This window comes from Python bivittatus, unplaced genomic scaffold (genome assembly GCF_059951505.1).
Source record: "Python bivittatus isolate LINGU-HERP-01145 unplaced genomic scaffold, Pbiv_v1 ctg000240_np1212, whole genome shotgun sequence".
NCBI classification, from domain to species: domain Eukaryota; kingdom Metazoa; phylum Chordata; class Lepidosauria; order Squamata; family Pythonidae; genus Python; species Python bivittatus.
In genome coordinates, this window is record NW_028277051.1 from 218,797 (window position 1) to 239,106 (window position 20,310).

At 59.1% G+C, this 20,310-nt stretch overlaps 2 protein-coding genes across 4 annotated transcripts; both read right to left on the reverse strand.

Moving 5' to 3' along the window:
- Positions 1-1,976: 1,976 nt before the first annotated feature.
- On the reverse strand, positions 1,977-8,819 carry SCARF1 (scavenger receptor class F member 1). The gene is given in 12 exon segments (XM_025173904.2): positions 1,977-2,723; positions 2,726-3,409; positions 3,939-4,100; positions 4,327-4,451; positions 4,885-5,002; positions 5,107-5,210; positions 5,289-5,417; positions 5,622-5,840; positions 5,956-6,481; positions 6,878-6,979; positions 7,276-7,337; positions 8,243-8,819. Coding segments are annotated over 12 exon segments (2,652 nt in total). The 5' UTR covers positions 8,353-8,819; the 3' UTR covers positions 1,977-2,412.
- Positions 8,820-9,030: 211 nt separating this feature from the next.
- RILP (Rab interacting lysosomal protein) lies at positions 9,031-20,295 on the reverse strand. Of its 3 annotated transcripts, XM_088138647.1 has the most exons (8): positions 19,721-20,295; positions 19,205-19,328; positions 17,083-17,204; positions 16,801-16,974; positions 15,814-15,974; positions 12,625-12,747; positions 11,501-11,593; positions 9,432-10,681 (listed from the first exon to the last, which is right to left on the reverse strand). In XM_088138647.1, the coding sequence occupies exons 1-8, from the start codon at positions 19,976-19,978 to the stop codon at positions 10,516-10,518; spliced, it is 1,221 nt and encodes a 406-aa protein (XP_087994773.1). In that variant the 5' UTR covers positions 19,979-20,295; the 3' UTR covers positions 9,432-10,515. The 3 variants fall into 3 exon arrangements, with proteins under 3 accessions (XP_087994774.1, XP_087994773.1, XP_087994772.1); XM_088138648.1 differs by lacking the exons at positions 9,432-10,681; positions 19,205-19,328; positions 19,721-20,295 and adding an exon at positions 9,031-9,261 and having other exon boundaries at positions 17,083-18,755; XM_088138646.1 differs by lacking the exons at positions 19,205-19,328; positions 19,721-20,295 and having other exon boundaries at positions 17,083-18,755.
- Positions 20,296-20,310: the final 15 nt, after the last annotated feature.

Below are 20,310 nucleotides of genomic sequence, written 5' to 3' on the forward strand. Positions count from 1 at the left end.
GTCGTCTCTGGCTCGTTCGTTGACTCGCCCCCCTCCCGAGCGCCACCGGCCCCCCGTTGCCGGGCGAAGGCCAGGAACCCCGGGGACCAGGGAAAGGAGCCTTCTCCCGGGAGTCTGGAGCGCCCCTCCTTCCGCGCCCACCGGTGCCCCCGCAGGACGATGCCCCCCTGCCCGCAGCTGCCGCTGAGAGCCGGGGCGGCCTGGAAGAAACCGGATTGGCGGGGGAGGGGGCGAATGGCCTCCGGCGCCCCTTCAAGGATAAAGTAGTCGTCCTTTCGGATTCTGTCTGCCTATCTGCCAGTGAATGTTATCAGCGCTTCAGTGGTCCTGCTGATTCTTCAAGGGGGTCTGAGTAAACACATCACATCAAAGTGGAGCTTGTGCCAACACGCGATGTGCCTGTGGGAGAAAAAGTTGGCCTTAGATTCCCTAACTGGTCGCACCACTTCTGGCTGTGATCGCAGTAGCCAAACATTTCCTGCAATGGGAGCTCCTCTTTCCCAGCTGTGTGTGTGAACGAACCCCAGCCCATCCCTGCTCAGGAAGATTTCAGCTTGCTTTAGCATGGCCTGCCTGCCCAGGAGCTCCAGCAGGGTTGGTGGTTCCAGAGCACTGGGTCTCTTTGTCCTGGAGGGGGGCTGGTACCCTTGAGACTGCCATCTTGTTGCATCACTCACGCGCGCTTCAATTTCATATGCGGACCAAAGGTCTCTCGCTTAACTCTCCACCGCAGAGCTAAAGCCGCGCTCACCTGGATGACAGGTTATCCACGTCATGAGGCAGCCCCAACCCTCACGTTCCCACCTGCATGCCTGACAGTAGCCCTGCTCCACTTTGCACTCGGGGGGGGGGGTCCTCCAGAAGGTTGGAGGGTCACTCAGGTGCTTTTTAGCAAACCTGAGAGGAGCACCAATGTTCTCCTTTTCAGCAGTGGCTTTCTTCTTGCTGCTTTCCCATAAATCCCATTTTTCTCAATGCTTTTCAGAGAGTGGAAACAGGAATGTTTGACTCTGGCCAAGGTGAGAAGGGCCTGTGGATCCCTGGATGTTGTTCTGGGTTCTTTGTGACTTCTTGTACAATTTTATGCTGTGCTTGTGGAGAGATTTTGACAGGACTGCCCCTCTTGTGAAGATACTCTCATCCCAAATCTCCATTTCAAGTCTTGCATCTGACAGGGGACCAAGGGAGCCCAGGGCTTTGGAAATGATTTTAATTTTTCCAGAGCGAGAGGCATCCAGGATTTTTTGGGAGAACAGATCATTAATGTGTTCTGAGCAGGGCACGGTGCGCCTCTAGAATCTGAGAACATCCCTGTGGTCGAGGAGCTGAGACTGGTGAGATTTCTATAGGGCGGGGCTGGCCCAAATCAGCCCTGACTTTTTTTTAATTAACTGCTCCAACTGGCCCCCTTATCCCTTTGATTGAATTGAGCTGTGGGGGTAGGGGAATTACTTGTCACTCTGGCATGCTGCGAATTGGATGGCTGTGATTGTGAACCAGTGCTACTAACTGGAGCTCTGGTGCCATGTGTTTATTCAGGCCCCTTGAAGGATCAGCAGAACCCACGTGAAGTTGTGATAACATCCAGTGGCAAAGAGATAAACGTTCAGGAGAATCCAGGAAGGGTGAACACTTTTTCACCAAGGAGTGGATGTGGACTGGGTTGGCAAAGGGTGATTTGAACACTGCTCAGGTCTGAATCAGTGGTCCTTCCTTACACTGAAGTGTCAAGAGGGGTGAAAAGTGCCAGGTCCTAGGCCAGTATCCCCAATATTTTCATTTGCGCCCTGGGCAAACTAGCTTGGATGCTTCAGTCAGGGTTCAGTGTGTCACGTGGGCCCAGAATACTGCACTAAGTAAACCAAGGTTTAGTTAACCATAAACTATAAACCAGGGTTTAGTTAACCATAAACTGCTGTTGCCTGTCACAGTGGGGGCCACAGGCCAGCAAGGGGACAGGCCAGGAAGAAGCAGCAGCTGAGGTTAGAAGTAAATTCGTTTTAATTCCAAATTAAAATGGATTGACTCCATACAGTTAATGCAGTCTTAGTGGTCATTCATCCCTCTGACAAACGTTTTGTTTAGGACTCCACGTGCTCTTCCGGGTCTTGGCTTGCAAAGCATTTCTGCTTTGGGGGCCCAGCAAGGCTTTTGGGCAAGGCTGCCAGTTCAGCTTTCCCACATGCCTCCCGAAAAGACTCTTTCGCCCAAGACTCCTGGAGGAGGCTGGTGCTCTGCCAGCGGCAGGCGCCCCCTGCTGGCCACCACTGGCAGCTCCCCAGAACCTTTCAAGGCTGGGTACCCACAAGCAGAAGAGCCGAATTGTTGGGAGGAGGGATGGCATGTGCCAGCAGTTTCGGGCCAGTGGCTTTGTCAGTACAATGCAGCAGCTCAGAGACATCTGAGGGGGCACTATCCAGATGCCAGACTGTGGCCAAAGGCTCTTTTCTTAGCTTCCCCCTCAGAAGAGGAGGGAAGTGCCTCATTTCTGTGGGGCACTAGGCAACTGCAGGCAGACTCCTGCTTGGTAAGGATTGAAGGATGGGGGCCCAACCCCTTCTGGGCAGGCAGCTTCTCCAGGGCATGGGCGGGATTGGCCTCTTCCCCTTCAAGCTTTGCTCCCCCTCGTTTGTGGGAGGGAGCCAGACTTAGCTGGGCTCCAGGGGCAAACCCAGCAGGGCACATTTGCTCCCCTGGCTGTGCTCCTCCAGGCAGGCTCACAGCTCCAGGCCGCTGCTCCCTCCACCATCCGCCTCGTCAGGAGCCAGCAGGCCTTCAGCATCAGCCACGCTGAGGCCTGCCTCTGCGGCCGGCTTCCTTGGGGTGTCCTTCCCAGCATTCTGCACCCTACAAGGCAGCTTCTGCAGGCTTCTTGGCTGGGTGGTCTCCTCCTGCCCCCTGCCCCGATGCTGCAGGGGGCCCTCGCTGCCCCTTCCAGCCTGGCCCACAGTCACGTAAATGGTGGTGATGCTCAGCCCAGGGACAGGAGTTTCCACAGCTGCTGCCTCCAGAGCCTCCACTCTCTGCACCAGGGGCCGGGAGCCACCAGCCCAGCTCCTGTGGCCACCAGGGGCACGGCACGCAGGGGCACAGCAGCTCTCCTCCCAGGGAGCAGGTGCCACATTCTCATAGCAGCTTCTGCCCAGGGAGTCGCACGATGCCTCCTGGGATCTGCTGGGCTGCAGAGGAGGAACCCCTTGGACTGTGCTCCCAGAGGCCTTTTGCTTCCAGGTGGGGTTGAGGGCCTCTGGGGGGGACCTGGGACTCTGAGGGCCAAAGTGAGTCCCTTCCGCAAAGGAGACAGAGGGCCGCTTGCCCTTGGCAATGCTGGAGGTGCGAGGGATGGCAAAGGGTGAGGGATGCAACGCTGCCTCAGGGAGAAGGCTGGGTGGATAGCTGTCCTCCGGGGCTGAAAATGCAGAAAAAGATTTTAAAAAGAGTCTTGGGCTGGGTAGCAATTCAGGAGGCGGTTGCACGGCTCAGTCCCTGCACCCCCTACCAGGCGCTGTGGCACACGCCTCCTGCTGAACCTTGGCTACACGTTAAGCAAAAGCTAATTCGGGGGGAGCCAAGCCCACAGCAGCAGGGCCACAGCAACCCCATGAGCAGGGCTGTGACTTTCGAGCCTCCTGTGGGAGGTGGCTTGGAGGCTGTTGGGGGCTCCCGCAGGGCTTTTGTAGGCTTTTTTCCTCCAAAGGAGAGGGGCCTCCGCGTTGACTGTCTGATTCTCTGGTGAAATCGGGATGGGAGGTTCAGGGGCTGCCAAAATGGCTTTGGGGCCACAGGCTACTCTGCTCTGGTGTAGCACCATGAGTGGCCCAAGAGGACTAGCAGCTTTGGGGAACCTTTGGTGCTCTGTGGGTGGGGGCAGAGGGAGGACATCAAGATTGCTTTGGGCTTGTTGCAGAGGGGATGCTATCTCCCCCCCACACTCCTACCTTCACTGGGAGGGAGAGCGGACTGTGGCCCTTGGCAGCCCCCCTTTTCTTCATCGGCTCTGTCGGAGGAGGAGGAGGCGAAGGAGCTGTCGGAGGGCCAGGCAGCAGAGGCTGCTTCGATGAAACTGGGGTTGAAGGGAATCTCTGGGTCACGGTGGGCAACTGGGGGGGACGAGAAAAGTGGAGGAGCACAAGCATCAGAGCACTGGCTGCCTGTATAAGGCCCAACCCTCTCCTGCCACAGGCGCTGCCCCTCGGCCCCCCTTGGCTCTGGGGACAGCAAGCATGCCAGCTGGGCTGACTTCCAAGGACCGCAGGCAGAGGCCCGGAGACAGAGACACCTTCCGGCTGCAGCCTGGAGCCCCTTGCACATAGGTCCTCTCCTCACCGGTCACCCGCGGAAGCTTCGAGCCCCCCCCTGAGAGGCAGGGCAAGCTGGAGGTGAGGTCAGGCAGCAAGGCCGTCACGCGATGCTTCGCTCGAGAGAAGGGATTCTCCTCGGCCCCTGGTGCCCTAGGAAAGAGGAGCCGCAGCTCGGGGAGCCACAGAAACTCGGAAGACCCCCCATCTCCCCCATCCAGGCCTCCTGGGCCCAGCTGGCCAGGCAGAGCACATTCCCCTGGGGTCACAGGGAGGCAGCCAGAGCAAGGAGCCCCCTCCCCTCGGGGAGTGAATTAAGCCTTTCTAGCTCTCTCCCTGTGTTAGACTGGACCAGAGCAAGCTCTATGATGTTCCCCTGACTGTTCTGCTCAAACCCGTCTGGGGTGGGGGTCAGCCCAGTCTCAAGAGAGGCCCCTCTCTTGCCCTGGACCCCAAAACAAGGAGGATGTGCAAGGAGGGAAGGGTCCTAGCCGTCATGTGCACTGAATTCCCCCAGGCACAGGGGCTGTGACCCTCCTGGCCGCAGCACAGAGCAGCTGGGCAAGGAAGTGGCGGGTCCTTTCACCTGTGCCCAGAGGCTGCCCCACAGCGGCAGCAACAGCAACAGCAGCAAAGCAGGAGCAGGAGCAGGAGCAGGAGGGGGCCCAGTATGCCTGTGAGGAGGGCCTCCTGGTCTTGGAGTCCTGGAAAAGGAAGAAAAGAAAATCAGAGGAGCGAGAAAACCCCCTCCTCCCCAGGGGGTGGCTTTGGATTGGCCTCCGGCCCGGCCCAGGGAAGGCAGACTCACGCCACTGGCAGTCTCCAGAGAGTGGGTGGCATGGTGCCCCCGCACAGTGGCAGGGCGCTGAGCAGTTGGGGCCATGAAAGGCTTCCGGGCAGGTCTGGTTGCAACTGCAAAGAAGGCAGAGACGGAAATGGGCCCAGGCCTGGGGGAACAGGGGGTCCCCGCAGCTGCCCCCTCCTCATTACCTGGTGCCCCAGTAGCCAGCCTGGCAGAGGCAGGTTCCAGAGACAGGATCACAGCTCCCGTGGAAGCAGTCCGGGCAAGGAGACTGGCAGCCGTCTCCAAAGAAGCCGGGGGGGCAAGGGGTCTCGCACCTGCAGCAAAGCCAGGGAGCTTTGAGGGGCAGAAGCGAGCACAGGGCCACCTCTCAGCGTTTCTGGTCCAGAGGGCCGGGAGAGGGGCAGATTCTCCGCGTGCACCCTCCCTTCCCCAGCTCTGCAAGATTCCTTCCGCTCTGCTTGCTTGCTTGCTGCTCTCCCCGCCTGAAACGCTCCTGTGCACAGAGGGGCCAAGCTCACCTGGCCCCCGCGAATCCTGCCTCGCAGTTCTGGCATTCTCCTGTCTGCAGGTGGCAAGTCTCTCCTCGGCGACAGCAGGGGCACAGCTGGGTGCAGTTCTCTCCGTACAGGCCCCGAGGGCACGGCTGCTTGCAGTGGATCCCGTTCCAGCCAGGGTCGCAGGCCAGGCAGGCCCCGTCAGTGGGGGAGCACGGCTCTTGGTTCCTGCAATGGCCACAGCTGCAGGTGCGGGGCAGAAAGAGCGCAGGGCGGTGAGCGGCCGCCTGGGGGGCACAGTGCTTGGGTCCTCTCAGTCCCCTCCGGTCTGGCCTCTTCTGCGCCATGGGCTCCTTACCTGTGGGCGCACTGGGATCCGTACGTCCCACCAGGGCAGGGCTCAGTGCAGCTTTGGCCCCTGTAACCAGCATCGCAGGTGCAGCGTCCATCCTGAGGTGCGCACGTGCCGTGCAGACACTGGCACAGGTGCTGGCAGGCTGCCCCCCACCACCCTGCCTTGCACTCGCATCGGCCAGACTCCTGGGCGCAAGGCGAGCCGTTACAGCTGCAGAAAGAGGCACATCGCCTGCCCCACCAGCCCCGATGGCAGAGACAGCGGCCCGTCACTGGATCGCAGCGAGAGCCGGAGAGATTGCACTGGCACTGCCGCCGACAGTCAGGGGCCCACCAGCCTGGCTCGCACTGGCAGGTCCCCGTGACAGGGTGGCAGTGGCCTCGCTGCCCACACAGGCAAGCTGACTGGCAGAGCGGTCCCCACCAGTCGGGGTGGCAGCTGCACACTCCACTGGCTGGGTGGCACCTCCCATGGGGGTGGCAGCGGCAGCTCTGCTTGCAGTCCGGGCCCCAGTACTGCTCCGGGCAGCCTGAAAGGGAAGGACAGATCGTGCTCAGCCCCCTTGGACCAGCCCCCTCCCCCGGCTGTAGGGTCTGCCGAAGAGTCCGGTGGCCAGGGACCCTTGTGCCCTCCCGAGCTGCCAACCTTAGCAGCACGCTCCTGCCCAGCTAGTGCAAAGGGGGTACTGAGGAGGAAGTCCCCCAACAGGCAGGCCTGAGCAAGGCAGAGCTTATTGGGGTGGTTGGTTGGAAGTCGCCCTCCCCTGAGCTGCCCCAGCAAGAACTGGTGGAAGAGCACTGTTTTCAGCAGGCCACTGTAAAAGGTTCTGCTGTGATCTGGGGCTTCCTGCTGCCCCTCTTGTTGCCTTGACCCCCTCAGAGCCGGGGGAGCAGCTTCGTGGCCTCCCACCCCAAGCAGTACTCACGGGCACTGCAGTTGGCCCCGAAGAAGCCCGGCCGGCAGCGGCAGACAGCAGGGCGAACGCAGACCTCCTCCTCCCGGCAGGCGTCGGCCCCCAAACAGAGGGCTGGTGGAGGGCAGAAGAAAGTGCAAGGTGAGGCGGGGGGGGGGCTGTCCCTGCCCTCAGAGGAAGGGTGGTCAAGGCGGCGGCGGCCGCCCCTCCCTGCCTGAGTTGCCATCCTGAATCCCCAGCTCTTCCCGCCCCGCTGGCATTCCTATGCGGCAGAAGAAACCATGTCGGGCCCGTCTGGCCTTTGGGCCCCACCGAACTCCAGGCAGCTTCCCCTGCGGGGCGGCGGCGGCTGTGCGAGCCAGAGGCCTCTCGCCCAGGCCCACGAGCCCCTCCCAAAGAGAGAGACTCACCAAGGGGGCATTCGGGGCCTACTTGCTTCCATCCCGGGCAGCAGATGAGGACGGGGGGCACGCTGGCAGGAGAGAGACACTGCCCTTAGCCAGAGAGAGAGGAACCAGCCCGAACGCGAAGCCCCCTCGGCCGGGCAGGTCACTCCCCCCGCCCTCTTCGGGAACACCGGCTTCCATGGCCGCCGGCCTTCCTCCGCGGAGTCACCCGCTTTCCCTTAAACGCCTCCGAGTGTTCCGGACCCAAGGGCGGCTGGGCCCGCGAGCCGAGCAGGACCGCCCGGCATCCTCCGAGAGCGAAGCGGCGCTGCTCTGGGTATCTCGGTCGGACAGAGGAGCGAGGCCCAAACAGCCCCAGCGAGCATCTGGCAACCCAGCTGCCGACAGGAAGGCCTCTGGTGGGGTACAACTACAGTTCCCAGCATCCCCAGCCGGCACGAGCATGGGCCAAACTGGCTGGGGGATGACCATGGGCCAAGCCGGGGGGCATTAGGCGGACCTTAGCGGAGCTCGGAAAGAATGGGCGGAAACGGAAAAGAGCGCGCAAAGGCTGGGTGGGAGCTGCAGAAAGGTAGGCGGCGATCTGCAGGAGGCACCCGAGGTGTCCCCCCCGGGCCGCCTCCTGGCCTTCGCTTCTCGCGCGCTCCATGCCCGCCTGGCACCCCGGACCTGCTGCTTTCCGCTCGGCTTTGCGGGAGCAGCAGCCAAGACCGGCTCGAAGGGGCGACGCACAGCAACGGCGGCACCGCGGCCAGGCAGCCCCCGCCAGGCGAACACAGAAGGCGCCCTCCTCCAGAAGCCCCACCGGACGCGCCCCCGTTTGCAGCCCTTCCCGTCCCCGGAGCAGAGGACCGCAGCGGGCCCGCCTTGCTGGCGGCCCTCGACCGTCGGGGTTCTCCTGGCCCGCCCGGAGCGGAGCGCGCGGGCTGCCTCCGGCGAGAAGCAGGATGGCCGGTTCCCTCCTACCTACCTATCCGCCGACCTGCACACGTGCCTTCCCCCGGGCTCCAGCTCCACGGAGCCGTTCCCGGGGCCCGGCAGGCCGAGCAGCAGCAGCAGCGGAGCCCAGCAGCGCTCCATTGTCCCGGGGGCCCTGCGAGCAGGACGCCCCGCTGCCCAGACAGCCGCGACCCTCCGCGCAGAAGCGCCTCTCCGCCCATTTCCTGCGGGTCTTCCTGAGGAAGCCGGCCAGCTGCAGAGGAGGAAGGGGGCCAAGGCGCAGCTCGTGCGGGCGGCGAAGGGGCAGAGCGGGCGGCCCCGGAGCTGCGCCTGAAGGGCCTTCTCTCTCCTCCCGGGAGAGGCGCCTCCGTCCGGGCACCTCTGGCCCGAGCCTCCCAGGCCCCCTCCCGCGGCTCAGGAGGGGAGGCAGGCCCGGGACCCAGCTGGACCTTGTGCGGGGCAGGAAGGAGGGCTGGGCCCCTTTCTGCCTTATGGCAGAACCTAGATGGCTGACCTGGGGAACGCTGGTACTTTGGAGGGAGACACTGCCCCCCCCAAAGCCAACTGGGAAGTGGGATAAATATTCTGGAGGAGCACCCGGACGGGGTCCGGCAGGATGTCCACCAGGCCGCCAAAGATAGACTCTGGCTTTTGTCTCAGCAGCAGGACTCAGCATCTAAGCTGCACCGGGCCTGGTTAGTTCTTGGGCGGGAACCCTGGGGAGGCAGGTCAATGACCCCAGCCCACACTTGCTCCGTGCTGCTGCCAAGGAAGGCCCACGAAGTTCCCAGGCCTCCAGGTCAGGATGAGGGTCTCTTTTCCTCTAGCCCTATTTTAGGGCTTAGCACAGATTTTGAGGGTTTCCACCGCGAAAGGGCAGGGCTCCACAGCCATGGCGAGAGGGGCTCTGGAGTCCTCAGTGAAGGGGAGTGGGGGTCACCTCCAGCCCCGAGCACTCACCCGGCCCACTCCAGGCCGAGGACGGGGCTTGTCTTTTCCCGGGAATCCTCTTTCCACGGCCTGGGATCTGGATCGCTTCGAGGCTCGGCGCTGGGTGGTTCAAAGTGTGTTTAAGGCGGAGGCCCTGGTCCTCGTGCTACACCTGCCAGAACCCTGCGGAACCAGGGCTGGGTAGGCTCCGTAGCTCACCAGCCATAAAAAGCGAGCTATAGACAGCGAGCGGCACTCTTTGTCCAAATTCAACACACGGGCAGCAACCGTCAAAAACCAAGTATGATTTTATTTTGCACTGAGCTAAAGAGCTTTCAAGATTTTTTTTTATCCCACCTTTATTATTTTTATAAATAACTCAAGGCAGCGAACATTTCCTCCTCCTATTTTATTTACTAGCCCCGCAGGACTTCTTTTTTACCTTGTGTTTGTTCCCATGACTCCTCTCTGGAGCCAGATCAGGCACCACCTTCTATGCCACCTCGGGGCTGGCAACCGAGCATGGGCCTGCCCCCCACCCCATGATTGCCCCTCCCTCCATTTCTGCCAGGCCCCCTCTGGTCTCTGTCAGAGCATCTCGGCTTCATCTTGAGGCCTTTTTGGCTTTCTGGGGACCCTGATGGCCCCCCCCCGCCGAGGCTCCCTCGTTCAGGCTGTGCTGCAGCTGTTCCCTCCATTCGGGGAAAGGGAGGAGAGGGTCGCCGTGCCCAGACAGGGAGCAGCGCTTTATGCTTGAGGATTTCCTCGTTTAAGATTCGCATGAAAGGCTTGTTCTGAGCAGCACATGGAAACGGGGGAGGGGGCAGGGGGGCACGATCTTGGGCATAGGACATTCTGCCCCATCTCCCCCCTCCCGCCGCTGGCCCTGCTTGAATCGCTTCCCAGCGCCAGAAGAGAGCTGTTTCCGCTTCTACCCAATGAGGGTTTTCATTCCTGCTTGCGCGTTTTACTGCTTTATTGTTCATATTTTTAGCTTCTTATTGTTTTGGTGTTAAAGGTTGAATGTTAATGTTTCACTCTAGCTACTCATCTTGGAAGACTGCAGGTAGGCGATATAAAAATCTTGTCTGTGGGCCGGTTCCCAGGATGCGCATAGCTGCATGGAGGAAGTGCCGGGGGGCAGATCTTGAGGGGCGCATCCGATGGAGCCACGCAGGGGGTTCTGGACGTGACCTGAGGGCACGCTAACGGCCGTCTTCCGCTCAGGGATTGGGCTAACCACAGAGATGCTGCCCGGAGGGATGCCGGGCACGTGCTGGTCCAGCCAGCAGCAGCGGATGGGGTCCGGGAGGGCCTGGCAGCCTTCGGGAGCCCAGATGGGCAGCGCTGCGAGTCCGGGCAGCCGCCCCCGCCTCAAGGAAGTGGGGAAGTTCTGCCTGGGGGGGAGGAGCCACAGGGGGCTGCTGCTTCTCTCTGCTCTTCCCCTGGATCCACATCTTCTGCGCTGATGATCTCCCAGGTTCCAGGCCTGCCTTCAGTGCGGCCAGGCTGGGGGGTTCTGTGATACCACTGGCTGAAGCTGGCGGGGGGGGGGGAGAGACAGGTAGGAGACCCATGACAGTAGGAGCAAGACCTTCTTCGCAAAAGATTTCCGAACAACGGGTGGTCTGACCAGACTGTGCAATAGAGCCACGGCTGTTCTCTCCAGAGGAGCAAACCTCTGCCACTTGAGCAGGGACTGGCCCTGCTGTGGGTAAAGTGGCGCATGGGTAGCGGTGTGGTCAGCACACCCCACGCCCCTCTGCATCCCAGGCCAGCTTAGGAAGGGGGGTGCTCTTGCTCGGGGAACTCGGGGCCCCTTTACTCTAAATCCTAATTCCAGAATTCCTAAGGCCATGAGGAGGGGGAGGAGCACCAAGGCCTGGCCTTCATCGGGACCACGGGCTGCAGGTCTAAAACTGCAGGAGCAGGTGTCACGGAGGCTGAGTCTGGCTGATTAGATGGACATTAAGCTTGAATTCAGCCTGTTCAGCATCCTCAGCAGCCAAGCAGTCAGACCTGGGTAGCACCTGGATGGGAGGCCACCAGGGAATCCCAGGTCTTTAGGCTAGATGGGAAATATCATCAAACTTCCCTGTTGTGCTCATGAACCACGAGCTGCTTCAGCAAACTGCTTGGCAAATGCGTGCATCTATAGATAAGCGACAGGCTACACGTTTCCAGGGAGTCGGCCTCTCACGTTTTCTAAAGAAAAGCCCTGAAACACGGCCTCGTCCCAGTCTGCTTAGCTCAGGCTGGCTGGCTTTGTTCTCCTTGTCCCCAGGTAAGCAGCCTCTGGACCCTGACAGATTCCCGCCCAGCCCAGCCGCTGCCCCCCTTCCGTCCAACCCAGACTTACAAGCTCTTGATCCTGGATTCAGGCAGGCGGCCATCCGTGCGGTCAGAACCTGGGGGGTCCGTCAGCCACCCCTCACCCTCCTCCTCCTCCTCCCTGAAAGAACAGAACAGAACCAAGCAGGCATTGCAGACACCTCAGTGGGGTTCCGTGTGTGCTGAAATGGGGGGGGGTGTTCCCCATTCCCTGAGGGAATATGGCAATGCCACTGCCAGAGCCTCGCCATCTGGACCACCTTATTAGATAGTCAGCTAGAGTTGCACCTTTCTCCCTGTAATTTTGCACAGCGGGTTTCATGCCCGCTGTTTTTCTTCTATTTCCCATCCTAACCATAAAATAGTTGTAGATGAAATCATGGTACTTTACAAATGATCACAGGGTACCTGATTAAACAGCCTGTTTGCATGAAATTATGCAGTAAGTAAGAACTACACCAGGATGTTCCTAAGGCAGAGCCAAGGGCCAGGAGTGAAGTTGGGGGCTGACAGAAACTACCTGAGAATACGCGTTTCCTTTTAGCTTAAACCTCCAGGGCCAGATGAACCGCCTCCACCGGTCTGGCCCACCCTTCGAATATGCTTTTTGAGAAATTCTGCTGAACGGGCAGCACTGGAGCGCTGGAGGAGAGCAAGCGTTGCCCCTCCTTCGGTCAGTCCAGGCAGTGACAGGCCAGCCGCCCTGACGCCTGTGCCAGAGAAGAGCCTGGCGGTCGTAGAGAGAGGGGCTTATAAGGTGAGTCAGTGCAGAGCAGCCTGGCAACGTAACATGGGAGATGCAGCCTTCGTTCCTTTTCCGTTCTTCCTCGAGCCGTTCAGCCAAGTGCCCTCCGTTCACCTAGAGGGGGAACGCGTAACAACTCCCCCTCCCCGTCCCTGTTTGCTCACTCTCCCCAATAACAGCGTTATGTGTGCCCAGAGGCCAGTCCCTGCTTGTTTCCAACCCGTCCAGGCCAAGCGGGGCTGGACTGCCAGATTCTGCACTGGCGGATCTTCCTTCCCAGCGGGTTTCTTGGAGACGACCCGTTTGCCTAAGAGCTGGCTGAGGGTCCGGAGAGAGGCGCGCCTCCTCTCACGGCCCTGGGTAAACAAAGCTGGCCCGGGCCTGCCGCCCGCGGCCAAGAGACCCACCTGCTCGTCGGTTCCTCTTCTGTCCCCAGCATCTTGGCCCAGATCTTTTTGCGCTGTTTCTTGATGGCAGATTTCACCGCATCCAGGAGGAGGGCAGGGACCCGCTCATCGTTAAGCAGCTCCCTATGGGGAGAAGCAGCTCAATGTCAGGAGTGTGGTGGGAGGAAGGAAATCTACCTCTCCTCTAAGAGGGAGACTGCGCAAACTCCTACGTTTGAGTAGGGAAAAACAAAGGCATACAGAAACCTATTTGGCAGCGTTACATTTATTAGCTATAACTTATATTCTAACTTCATCTCACTGACTCCCAGCAGTTTGCACAATTACAATTTATTAGAATACTTTTAAAATCAGCAACAGTATACAACTACTCCTTAATGATACCCCAAAGCCCTCTGGATCAGCTCCATTTTCAGTAACTTCCAGAAGGACACAGGGGAAATCTGGGTGGCTTGGTGGATCACATACTAAATATGAGCCAACAGTGTGATGCAGCAGCAAAAAAAGCGAATGCAGTCTTAGGCTACATCAACACTTGTCTATTGCCAGCAATAGGAGAAGTCCTGGTTCCTCTCCATTCTGCACTGGTCAGGTTGTACTTAGAATACTCCATCCAGGTCTGAGCACCACATTTTAGGAAGGCGCAGTAGGTGGAAGGCGAGAGAAGACGATGACCAGCGGCAAGGTGAACGGACTTGATTACAGAGGCAATCAGGGCACCACTGGAAGGTCCAAAGGCCCAGACTGGGGACAGATCATTTTGTTTATCTACTTAGATTTCAGCACCACCCAACTCCAAAGCGACCTCGGGTGGCTCACAATATAAAAAAACAAAATGCAAATGCAATAAGGGAAATAACAAAATGACAATCTGAACAACTGACATCATCTGATTGCCATTTTGTTATTTCCCTTATTGGATACAACATATGTCAGACCTTCCTGAAAGGGTCTAAGTATGACCACTAGGACTCGGGCTTGATGGCACGTAATCAGATCGGTGAGAGGGCTTGGTCCCCAGGGTGGGAGGCCAGGCATTTCAGGGAGGCGCCCGTGAGAGAAGCAGGCACGAACCCCCGTGTCTGCCGTCGTGCAGAGGGGCCCGGGTGCGCGGTGGGGCCCGTGCAGGGGCCCTGCCAATTATCGTGGGTGGGTGTTGGTGGACCTCAGCTGTGGACTGCGTTGGATGGTTCTTTATGCCTGGGGTGGGGGGGCTGTGTTGGCTTTGTTTTTTATATTTTTAATTGCTGCGAGCTGCCCAGAGCCATGTATTTTGGATGGACGGCTATATAAAGTGAAATCATACATAAATAAGCAAGCAACCAAGCAAAGAGGGCTCAAAAGCCCTTAAGTCCTGGACAGCAAGGTAGCATTCAAAGAGGCTCAGGCAAGCTTCTCCCTGATTCACTGAGATGTACGAAGGAGGGGAGGTAATGCACAGTCGAGCTTGAAAAGCTCTGTTTAAAGTAGAGTCCTAGTCTGCTTCCTAATCTGGTTTGCCCCAAAGCTCCCCCACTGGGTCTACACGTCCTGCTCTGGAGCAGCATCCTGGTCATCATTCTTGCCATTACCTGACTTGCTGCCCACCCTCTAGTCTTAACTCCCTAAAAAGTGTGCTGACAATTTAGATTTTCTTTAAAAATGGGAAAAAATGAAATAATTTCTATAATGCAACCTCTTGGCTGCACAGCATAATGGCATGTAATTAGAGGTCTCAGCCCATCTCCCAACCCCTTGGGACATAGATGAATCTTACCAGCAATAAATAAAATCAAACTTTATTTTTTTAAAAAAAGAGAAAATGTAATAATGTTAGGTATTAAAATGTAAACGTTCCCTGTTGGGAAAAAGAAAGAGAGAAGTACCTTGATAAAACAATTGTTTCCCCATGAGTTATAAAGAAAAAAAACCTAAAATAAGATGCAGTGATCCAGTTAGTGAGTTTAGAAGAGAGACTGCTTGTAAATTATATTTTAGCTCAAAAGAAGTTAATAAAAAGAAAAAAAATGGGGACACAAAAAGTTAGGAATTTTTAAAAGATGTTGGCTATACAGAATTTCCTACTTGTATAGAAGCACAAGAGACCCTAAGGCTTAAAATACGCCGAAGTGCAAAATTCAAATGCAGTTTTCTAGCTAAACATTCTAACCTAACTTTTTAGAGATAAACAGGTTCCTGAAGCAAAGATCCTTTGCTTGTTTCCTGGGTTCTTTTAAGCTTCTTTACATCAGAGGCTCGGGAGAACTATGTTAATTCTCTCCCTTTCCTAGCCCAGGGACCCAGCTTCTTCCCCTTTCATTATTTCCTCCAGTTTAAAGCAAACGAAGTTTTTAGAGAAAAATGAAGCCGTCTCCAGCTGAGCAGGAGGGTTTGTGAGCAAGGGCCAGGCCTCCCTCCGAGGGGTCTTGCCTTGCCCCGAGAGGACGCGTGAGTGCTCTGGGCCCAACAGGAGGGCTCTGGCAAACTGCAGGATCCCGGGGAGCAGAAAACCGCAAGGAGATGCGGTAGCCACCTTCAAGCGCCTGCAGGGCCACCCGGCGGACGACAGGGTGGAACGTTTCAGTCGTTCTGGAAGGCCAGACATGGGGGTTTAAAGCACGAGGGCTCTGGTGGGAAGACTCTCCGAACACCAATCGCTCTTCAGCCGCCATGGGACTGGGGACCTTTCTGCTGGAGGCGTTTAAGCAGAGGCTGGACAGCCGTCCCTTGGGGTGGATTCCCGCACTGGAGGGTCTTTAAGGAACCCTCCCCCATCCCACCTTCCGTTCTGGGGTTAGAAATAAGGGGTGGGGGTTCAGTGTTCCAAAGGAAGAGGAAAAACCCTCTGCTTTTCAAGTAAGAGTAATACTGTAGAATAAAACTGAGGATTACCAATGTTGTCAAGCCCTTAAGGGGAACTTCCCAACCAAAACCGTTCTGACAGGAGAACAAGCTGAGTCTCTGCTAGAGGCTGTACCGGGACCGGTAGCAGCCCCCTATTTTCCGCAGGGCTGGGCCCCATCAACCATGAGAGCACCCTGCAACAGCTGTTCCATCAGAAGTGGCTCAACTTGGACCTTCCTGCCAGAGTCCGAAGAAGCCCAGCTCTCCCGGACCGAAGACACTTCTGGGGCCACAGTGCCTCTGCCAGGAGGGACCCTCCCCTTCCTCCTCCTGCCTCAAAGGGCCCAGGGAGCCGGTTGGACTGACCGCTGGTAATAGGCCAACTCCTCCTCCACCAAGAAAAGGCTGGTTTTCAGCTCATTGCGTTCTTGCAGGATCTGCTGCAGCTCTTCTTTGGAGAAGGAGCGCTGGCCAGGCAGGTGCTCTGGGGGTGCCGGGGCCACTGCCGCACCCCCCTCCTCCTCTTCCTAAGGAAAGATGGGGGGTGTTCATATTGCCTTGCACTGGGAGCCACCCAAGTCAGGCGCCTCAATTGAGTAAATGAATAAAATGATCAAAAAAATGAAGCTGGTCACTGGCCAGCTGCAGGTGGACTCCTTTCAGCTGAAAACTGCCCAGGCAGGCTAGGGGAGAGGCTGAACTTGGGCTTCCATCAGCCTCTGTGTCCACAGCAGGGTGGGGGACTGGCAGCCCCTGGAGCCTCCCCCCCCCAAGACTACCTGCAGCCCAAATTAGAGGGACAAAAGGTCTTGATTGCTGTAGGGAGGCATGGCGATAGCGATGACTTTGGAGGAGCCACCGGAAGCCGTTCAGGCCACAAGGGGGGCGGAAGCAGGGCTTTGGCCCAGGGAGGCGGGAAGTGTTAGAGAAAGACCCGGGCTGGCTCTCCCCGGGGGACAAGGGGAAATCACAGGAACGTTGATGAAGGTTCTCAGTCATCCAGGGGGAATTATCTGGAGGTTGAGTTACAGTGAAACGTATCAGACCAAAAGGAAGGAAGTCCAGTTGCCGTGACTCAACCTCCGGAAATCCCTCACAGGGATCTCTCCCCATAGCCTCTCTCAATGAAGTTGGTTTCGCGTCTTTGCTGGAGTCAGTTTCTTGATCTGGTCTGACTCGTAGGGCTGGCAGCTGCCCACTGCAGACCACACGGTTCTTGCGCAGCCAGACGGGGAGGGGCTCAGGAGCCGGAAGTCCCTCTAAGTTGTACGGGTGGGCGAGTCCCCCGGGAATCTGTGGCTGTGCCCTCCCCTCACCCAGACACGCAGAAGCCACTTGCTTTGTCCCTCTCACCATGGTGGCGCCAGTCCTCAAGGGCGCAGCTGCTCGGCTACCCCTTTCCGCTTCCCAGAGGGCCTCCATCTCCGCCTTCTTCTCCAGGGCGCTCCCGAGCTGTGCCTGCACGATGGCCAGCTTCCGGCGAAGGTTCTCATTCATGGCCATGAAGCGGTTGAGCTGTTCCTGCAGCTGTGGAGCCGGACACACAGCCGCCCTCAGCAACAGGGGGCAGTGGAAGCCCCCCCTTGGGCCCTCGGAGGCAGCTCCCCTTCCATCCCAGGGGCCACGGGCACTCACCGCCTCTGTGTCCTGGCCCTTGCACTGGATCTCGTGGTCCTGGGCACGGATCTTGTCCCGCTGACGATCCACCACCTCCTTCAGCTGCAGCATCACTTCCCGCTCTTTGCGCAAAGTGCTGTCTGAGGCGGGACAGAGACCGGCGTTGCTGCTGGCCCTTCTGCTTTGCCATCGGCGTGGCTTCCCTTTTAGCTGAGGGGACCTTGCACTGGTTAAATGACCGCTAGCAGCACTAGAAGAGCAGCAGAAGCCTCTTATGCGGGCGAAGGATAAGCAGCAAGGGAGCCCTGCATGGCGGGAAGCGGATGCCGGCCCCAGCGGCCCCGGGCCCAGCCCATCTCCATTCCGACCGGAGCAGGCAGGACGCGCGCCCTCCACCCGGGGACATCTGCCGCAGCTGGCAGCAGCCCCTGGGAGGGCTCCCATTGTTCCTCTGGCCCAAGAGAGCTCCGAGTGAGGGTGCCAGGGACCAGCCTCTTCCTCACCCTGGTGCCTGGCTGCTTTCCCGATCAAGTGACACGCACCGCGGCACTCCTTTTCCGGAGAACTAGGGTGCATTTATTTGTTTGTTTGCTTTTGTTTATCAAACTTGTAAGCTGCCCAACTCCCAAAGACTCTGGTGGCTCACAAAAATCAAAACAAGGAAATTACAAGCAAGCCAATAAAACAGGAGGTGAAAGAGATAAGATGGCAAGAATGACAGATCGGATGGAAACGAAGGAAGGGCCTCTCTCCCCCGCCAAAGTCCTGTTTGTGGGAAGCCACTATTTGCTGAATAAACACAACTGACTGGGCCCGCACAAAGGACCAAGCTATAAACCGTGCCTTAGAGGTGGAATTCACATAAGATGCTAAACCCAAACCAAGCAAACCACGTTACAGGTTTAGTGACAACCCTCTGAGGGACAGCCATCAAGTTGGTCCCAAACTCACTGGCCTGAATTTAACTGCACTCAGTCAGGAAGAGTCGGCTGAAGACCATGTCTTTGTGGCGCTCCATGTGCCAAGAGATGCCAAGCAAGGAGGACTCTCCTCCCTCTCATGGAGTGGCATCCAGCGTGTGGTGGGCGTTCACCGAAGATCGTGCCTGCTCTACCTCCTGCATCGAGTTCGTTGCTCGCTGAATTGCAACTCACGATTCATAACCCAGACTTCCTTTCAGAGAGTGAAAGCAAAGCAAAGCAGCGTGTAATAGAGGTCACTCTCTCCTTGCTGGCTGGCGCTTAGGTATTTCAGTTGTCTCCAGTTTCCAGCTTGATTCTGGATCCTCTCCTGGCCCATCCTAGCTAAGCAGCCGGGAGCAGAACAGCAGACCAGAGACCAAGAGGCTGCCACCCTTCCCAGGCAGGGAACGCCTGGACGAATGAGTTAACCAACTAGGCTAGATTTGCGCGGCACAACAAACACAGAAAAGCAAGTTGTGCAAATGCCACTGCTCAGCTATACATCACGGGCACACACACGGCATGGAATTGCCCACACAGACTTTGAAGCTAAGTGCAGTCTGTTGTATGGCAGTGTTCATTCCCTCGCTCCCCCTCCCCTTGCTCAGACACACAAGTGGGGAAGCCTCTGGGCTCTTTTCAGGGGCAAGAGTCCTACAAGGGGCCAGCCCACACTTCAACCATCCTCAAACCAAGGAAGTCCGCCAGCATGGCTGCTGGAATGTCCTCACTGGCTCTGTTTCCAATCCAAAGCTGAAGCAGGTGTGGAAGGTGAATGCTGAGGAACCGCTGCAGAATAGTGAAGAGGGAGGAGGAGGAGGAGGAGGAGGCAGCAGCTCGGTCCAGAGCTCCGTCCTCCCTTGCACAAGGCCTCGGAATTCCAGACCCCGCCTTTCCTGGCAGAGTCAGAAGCGGGAGGGTCGAAGGGCACCCATCTCTGGCAGAAACACGCAGGGCCCTGCCTGGTCTCCACACAGCAAAGGCTCCCTGTCTCCTCGGCCACACACCCTGATGGGAAGGAGAGGCAACCCCGAAAGACCCCGTGGCTACACACAGCCCAGGCAAGATGGCTCGGTGGCCCCTTGTGCCCAGCTCCAAGGGCTATGGGCTTCGGGGCCATGCCCTCCCCCCCCCGCCCTTTCTCGGAAAGGCCCCTCCTCCCTTGGCCCAGCCCTGACCTTCCTGGGCCTGGCTCCCAGCCAACAGGCTCAGCACTCGCTGCTGCTCCTCTTCCATCTGGGCCAGCCGGCTCTGGAGGCGCCGCTCCCCCTCTCGGGCCTCAGCTAGCTGCTCCTCCGCCACCTGCCGGGAGAAGAGGTCAAGTGGGAAGCGCAGAGGCGGCCCCGACGGTCCCCATCCTCCGCCCTGCCCGCGCCCCGGAGGGCTGCGGACGCAGCGGCACAGCGGAGGCCGCGGGCAGCCTGTGGCTGTCCCAGCGCGACGGGGAACGAGACTCAGCGGGGCTCGAGCGGGGCCACCCGGCCGGCTCGCAGCAGCTGCCCGCCCCCCCGCCCCCATATATTCCGTCCCTCTGGGTCGTGGCGGGAGACGGCGAGGCGCGGACCTTCCTCGCCCGCGTAAGCCGCGATCGGAGGACGCGCTCCCGACCCGCAGCAGACCTCGCCCGAGCGGCGCCGCCTCTCCCCACCAGCGAAAGCCTTTCCCAGCCCGGGGGAGCGCGCGCGCCTCCGCACCTGCCGCGAGCGCTGCGCCGCGGCCGCGGCCGCGGGAGGCTCCTCGTCCGACGGCGCTTCCAGCAGCCCTCGCGCCCACTCCGGCGCCCCGCCGAGGCCACCTGCTGCTCCGGCCGCGGCCAGCGTCTCCAGGACTTCGAGCAGGCGCACCACCTGCGACACCAGCCCGGCCAAGGCGCCCGGCCCGAAGCGATCCGAGAGCCGCTGAAGCTCCGAGCCCAGCGCGCCCGCCACTCGGTACACGTAGGCCGCCTCCATCAGGCCGAGGAGCCTGCGCTCCCGTCCCGGGACAGGGCACCGGGCGGCGCTGCCCCCGCTCGGCTCAGCAGCGACTGCGTCCCAGCGGCGAAGAGGAGGCGCCGCTCCGCCTTCGGACTGGCTCGCCCCGCCTCGCGGCCGGAGGGCAGGCGCCCTGGCGCGACTCTGCCTGCCGGGCCCGGGGCGCCCGCAGCTCTCCTGCTGGCTCAGCCCTGCTCGGGGCGGCCCCGCGGCTTCCCTTCCGTCTGCCCGCGCGCCCGCCCGCTGCCTTCAGCAGGAGCCTCGAGACCTGTGCGGCTGGCGGGGCGGCGGCGGCGAAGGGCACCACTATC

Coding starts and splice junctions, on each gene's coding strand:
- RILP (XM_088138646.1), bottom strand. CDS start 17,640: ATGCACCCTAGTTCTCCGGAAAAGGAGTGCCGCGGTGCGTGTCACTTG. Junction 15,975..16,800: donor TGAGGACTGGCGCCACCATG/GTGAGAGGGACA, acceptor ATCTTTCCTTAG/GAAGAGGAGGAGGGGGGTGC. Junction 10,682..11,500: donor GAATCCAGGATCAAGAGCTT/GTAAGTCTGGGT, acceptor CCCCCCCGCCAG/CTTCAGCCAGTGGTATCACA.